The 5755-nt window shown below is 52.0% G+C and overlaps 1 protein-coding gene across 3 annotated transcripts in view; it reads left to right on the forward strand.

Moving 5' to 3' along the window:
• The window catches only part of LOC106530300 (protein-methionine sulfoxide oxidase mical3a), a 9171-nt gene extending 4487 nt beyond the window's left edge, over window positions 1-4684 (forward strand). For 2 of the 3 annotated variants that reach the window (XM_014025893.1, XM_014025895.1), the window contains exons 9-18: window positions 377-919; window positions 990-1060; window positions 1208-1285; window positions 1538-1588; window positions 1681-1920; window positions 2003-2096; window positions 3744-3794; window positions 4074-4173; window positions 4322-4395; window positions 4489-4684. In XM_014025893.1, coding sequence (XP_013881347.1) covers window positions 377-919; window positions 990-1060; window positions 1208-1285; window positions 1538-1588; window positions 1681-1920; window positions 2003-2096; window positions 3744-3794; window positions 4074-4173; window positions 4322-4395; window positions 4489-4670 — 1484 coding nt within the window. In that variant the 3' untranslated portion in view covers window positions 4671-4684. The remainder of the gene's footprint in view (window positions 1-376; window positions 920-989; window positions 1061-1207; window positions 1286-1537; window positions 1589-1680; window positions 1921-2002; window positions 2097-3743; window positions 3795-4073; window positions 4174-4321; window positions 4396-4488) is intronic. The other variant, XM_014025896.1, reaches the window with a different exon arrangement.
• The last annotated feature ends 1071 nt before the right edge of the window (window positions 4685-5755 follow it).

The following is a 5755-nucleotide window of genomic DNA, read 5'->3' on the forward strand; positions in this document are numbered from 1 at the left end:
ATGTTGTTGTTATACTGTAACTGTTGTTGTTGTTGTTGTTAAACTGTAGCTGTTATGTTGTTGTTGTTGATGTTGTTGTTATACTGTAACTGTTGTTGTTGTTGTTGTTAAACTGTAGCTGTTGTTGTTGTTGATGTTGTTGTTATACTGTAACTGTTGTTGTTGTTGTTGTTAAACTGTAGCTGTTGTGTGTCTCTGCTGGTAGAGGTGGAACATTATTCAGGTCTTTGGCTCCTGTTAAAGGAGGACACAGGTAGAAGCAGAACTGAACTAACGTGTTTTCCTGATTGTGTAAATGTTTGTTTATTTTTCAGTTTCTATATTTTATCTCACGTCTGTTGTTTGATTTTTTTATGTTTTGTTTCTTCCTTAAAAGAGTTGTCTCATCAAACCTCTGACACACCTGTGGAGCAAGACTCCGCCTCCATCACCTTCTCTTTAACCCCTCCCACTGCATTGACTCCATCCACGGCCTCCTTCTTCACTTCATATGACTCCGCCCCCGAGCCACTGGTCGCCAAAGCTCCATCCTCACCTGTCGTTGCCACGATGGCTGCACAGAAACGATCTGCTGGTGTGGGGCGGGGCTCGTTTGATGACATCACTCCTGAACTGCCACAGAATAAGCCCCTCCCCCATCAGAAGGCGGAGTCAGAGGAGAACAAGTCAGATGGCAATAAAATGAGAAGACCCAGAGGATCCCACAGTCTCCCTCATCACCTGCTGACACCTCTACAGGCTGGGGGCGGAGCTTGTCAACAACATCTGACACAGAGAGAGGCGGAGATGGGAGGGGGCGGAGCCAGAGCTCTGTGGAAGGCTTTGTTCCTTGGAAACAGGAAGGAGCTGAAGAAGAAGGGCGGCGCTTTACCTACAGAGGGGCTGAGGAAGAAAACAGCCAATCAGTCAAGAGCTACAGGTGATGATGCAATAATGTAATGATGTCACAGTTATGACGTAATACAAATAAGACTTCCTGTTTCCTAAAGTGACGGGAGAAGAGTCTGATCTGGACTCAGCGACTGTCCTGCAGAGATGCTCCCTGAAACCCCAAAACAATGTAAGAATCCACCTGACAGGAAGTTCCTCTGATCCTACATTAACCAATCAGAGATCCAGCTTACCTGAGAGGAGGCGGAGTCTGGTTCCTCTGGGATCAGACTAACACCTGGTTTATGTTAATCTGAAGTTCTCCTGATGTTTGCAGCTGCAGCTGGAGCTGTTAGACCTCATGTCTGACATCCAAAGAGTCACCTTGGAGAAGAAGGAGGAGGAGAACAAGGAGGTACCAGCTGAAGACCTGGACCTGGACCTGGACCTGGACCTGGACCTGGACCTGGACTTAGACTTGGACTTTTATATTTCCAATTAAACCATTAAACCTGCAGTCACAGATCTCATCTAATTCAGATCTGGTAGTGAAGGTTTTGGTTGGACCTCAGTGGTCTCTGGACCTGGACCTGGACCTGGACCTGGACTCATCATTCTCACCAACACAGATTCTTGTCTTACTGATTTCTGTCTTCTTGTCTTTCAGCAGACCTATGTCCCTCACGCTCTGGCCTTCAGAAGGTCCTACCCCATCAAGGTAAGACATGTGGTCTTCACTGGTGGTTCTGGAGACMCTGCAGTCCAGGTCCAGTCTTCTCTTCTGTAACACCTACACACCTGTTGTTTCAGAACCGACCCATAAAGGACAGAGTCCAGGACTCTGACGGACAGTCCTCCTGTCCCACAGAAGTAGTGGGAGTCCTGGTCCATCCAAAGGAAGTGTCCAGTCTGAGTGTGAAGGAGAGCCTGTTCCAAAAGGAGCAGGAGAATCAGGACCAGGACCTGGACACCAAGACCAGTCGGAGGGTTCAGAGAACTGCTAGAAGACAGGCCAAACAGGAGGAGCTAAAGAGACTGCACAAGGCTCAGGTGATGTTACCTGAGTGCAGGGTCAGAGCAGGTCCGGTTCTGGGTCAGAGTCTGGAGAGTGACTTCTGGTTCTGTGTCTCAGATGATCCAGAGGCAGCTGCAGCAGGTGGAGGTGAGACAGAGAGAGCTGGAGGACAGGGGAGTCATGGTGGAGAAGGCTCTGAGAGGAGAAGCAGGTTCGAACACAAACAGCATGCTGAACACCTGGACTCACACCTGGTTCACCTGACAGACCTGGACTCACACCTGGTTCACCTAACACACCTGGGCCAACACCTGGTTCACCTGACACACCTGGACTCACACCTGGTTCACCTAACACACCTGGGCCAACACCTGGTTCACCTGACACACCTGGACTCACACCTGGTTCACCTGACACACCTGGGCCAACACCTGGTTCACCTGACACACCTGGACTAACACCTGGACTCACACCTGGGCCACCTGACACACTTGGACCAACACCTGGTTCACCTGACACACCTGGACCACCTGACACACCTGGACTAACACCTGAACTCACACCTGGACCACTCGACACACCTGGACTAACACCTGGACCCACACCTGGTTCACCTGACACACTTGGACCAACACCTGGTTCACCTGACACACCTGGACTACCTGACACACCTGGACTAACACCTGGACCCACACCTGGTTCACCTGACTCACCTGGACTAACACCTGGACCCACACCTGGTTCACCTGACACACCTGGACCACACCTGGACCACCTGACACACCTGGACTAACACCTGGACCCACACCTGGTTCACCTGACACACCTGGACCAACACCTGGTTCACCTGATACACCTGGACCAACACCTGGTTCACCTGACACACCTGGACCCACACCTGGTTCACCTGACACACCTGGACCCACACCTGGTTCACCTGACACACCTGGACCAACACGCGGTTCACGTGACACACCTGGACCAACACCTGGACCACGTGACACACCTGGACCAACACCTGGACCACATGACACACCTGGACCCACACCTGGTTCACCTGACACACATGGACCCACACCTGGTTCACGTGACACACCTGGACCAACACCTGGTTCACCTGACACACATGGACCCACACCTGGTTCACGTGACACACCTGGACCAACACCTGGTTCACCTGACACACCTGGACCAACTCCTGGTTCACCTGACACACCTGGACTAACACGTGGGCCACCTGACACACCTGGACCACCTGACATACCTGGACTAACCCCTGGACCACCTGACACACCTGGACTCACACCTGGTTCACCTGAGACACCTGGACTAACGCCTGGACCACCTGACACACCTGGACTCACACCTGGACCACCTGACACACCTGGACTAGCACCAGGACCACCTGACACACCTGGACTAACACCAGGACCACCAGACACACCTGGACCAACACCTGGTTCGCCTGACACACCTGGACTAACACCTGGGCCACCTGACACACCTAGACCAATACCTGGTTCACGTGACACACCTGGACTCACACCTGGACCACCTGACACACCTGGACTAACAACGGGACCACCTGACACACCTGGACCAACACCTGGTTCACGTGACACACCTGGACTCATCACACCTGGACCACCTGACACACCTGGACCACCTGACACACCTGGACCAACACCTGGTTCACGTGACACACCTGGACCAACACCTGGTTCACCTGACACACCTGGACTCACACCTGGTTTACATCACACACCTGGTTTCTCTTAGCTCACCTGAGTTTATACTTCAGCTGTGTTCACCTGTTTTCCAMCTGAACTCAGTCTGGTTCTGGTTCTGGTTCTGACAGACTACTGGGAGGACTCGGGCCACAGTCCAGACCTGGAGCTGCACCTGGGAGGTGAGTTCACCTGTCCTGCTGGTTTGAATCAGAGCACACCTGAGCTCAGACTCACCTGAGTTAAAGCTGAATATTCTACCTGCAGGTGTGTGTAAAGCATGACTCAGCATTTCTGTCAGACCTCAGCTGATTTTAGCTGTTGAACCTTCGGCTCATTCTGGACTCCACTTCYTTTTACTCTCGGCTACTTCCAGTTTCTGACTAGCATTCTGCTACCTTTAGCTTTTAGCTACTTTCTCCTACTTTCTGGTTGTGACTGTGCTGGGTCTGTGTCTGCAGGACCAGGTAGACTGGATAACGTGGTCCTGATGCAGCGCTGGTTCCAGCTGGTCCAGCAGAAGAACTCTCTGGTCCGATATGAGGCTGAGCTCATCATATTGTGAGTGGCAGAACCTCTGTAGACGGGTCAGAACTCTGTAGACGGGTCAGAACCTCTGTAGACGGGTCAGAACNCTCTGTAGACGGGTCAGAACCTCTGTAGACGGGTCAGAACTCTGCAGGCGGGTCAGAACCTGGTTCTGTTTCAGTGCTCAGGAGCTGGAGCTGGAGGACAGACAGAGTCGGCTGCAGCAGGAGCTCAGAGACCGGATGGCCATGGACGGTAAGTGGACCTGATCTTTACCACACCTGGTCCTGGTCCTGGTCCTGGTTCTGGTTCTGGTCTCACTGTGTGACTGTGTTTGTGTTGACCCAGATCAGCTGAAGGGGGAGGAGCAGCTGCAGGAGGAGCACCTCCTCCTGCAGGAGATGCTGGAGGTGGTGGAGCAGAGGGACGTCCTCGTGGCTCTGCTGGAGGAGCAGCGCCTTCTGGACCACCAGGAGGACCAGGACCTGGAGCAGGTCTTGATGGCAGGACAAGGACTCAGCTGGACTTGAGACTGGTCTGGATGTCCAGCAGACCCAGAAACTGAGAGCAGAACCTCTCACTGAAAACAGACATGGTCCTGTTGGACCTCATGCACCTGTTGGACTTCATGCACCTGTTGGACTTCATGCACCTGTTGGACCTCATGCACCTGTTGGACTTCATGCACCTGTTGGACCTCATGCACCTGTTGGACTTCATGGACCTGTTGGACTTCATGGACCTGTTGGACCTCATGGACATGATGCACCAGTTGGACCTCATGGACCTTTTGGACCTGTTGGACCTCATGGACCTGTTGGACCTCATGGACCTGTTGGACCTGATGGACCTGATGCACCTCTTGGACCTCATGGACCTGTTGGACCTGTTGGACCTGTTGGACCTGTTGGACCTGTTGGACCTGATGCACCTGTTGGACCTCATGGACCGGTTGGACCTGGTGCAGCAGAAGGTGACTGCAGCTGTTAGCTCATATGCTAACTGAGGTTCTGTTAGTGGGAACTGCTTGGTGGTTCTGATCTCACAGGTCTGGGTCCACCTGAGTAACACTGGACTAACTGTTGATGATGTAATCTGGTCTTAATCTGTCGATCACCTGTTGATCACCTGTTGATCACCTGTTGATCACCTGCTGATCACCTGCTGATCACCTGTCTGCCTTATCAATAATGAATTATTGGTTCTGATGAAACTGGACTTGTTTGTTTTTCTCTGATTTTAGTGTTTGATCCATCAGTCATTGAAACCTTTGACCCGGTTCTGGTTCTGGTTCATCATGCTGCTTCGCATCTTATAGAATTTTACCTTTATGACCCAGAAGTCCAATGGACCGGAGCTGATGAGGTTCTGATCTGTGGATCCAGTCAGGAACCAGAACCAGAACCAGCTGGACAAACAGGACAATGCCAGTCTAGACAACAGGTTCTGTTTGTTTTCACAGCCGGTTCTGGTTTAATGGACCTAACTCCAGACAGGTTCTGGTTCTGTTAGAGGTTCTGGTTTATTGGACCTAACTTGTAGGGGTCACCTCGAGAGAAGAAACAAGATTTGCTGCCTCGAAGCAGGCCTCGGACAGGCCTGACGAGAGGACAGG

The sequence above is a fragment of the Austrofundulus limnaeus genome, unplaced genomic scaffold, assembly GCF_001266775.1.
Source record: "Austrofundulus limnaeus strain Quisiro unplaced genomic scaffold, Austrofundulus_limnaeus-1.0 Scaffold506, whole genome shotgun sequence".
NCBI classification, from domain to species: domain Eukaryota; kingdom Metazoa; phylum Chordata; class Actinopteri; order Cyprinodontiformes; family Rivulidae; genus Austrofundulus; species Austrofundulus limnaeus.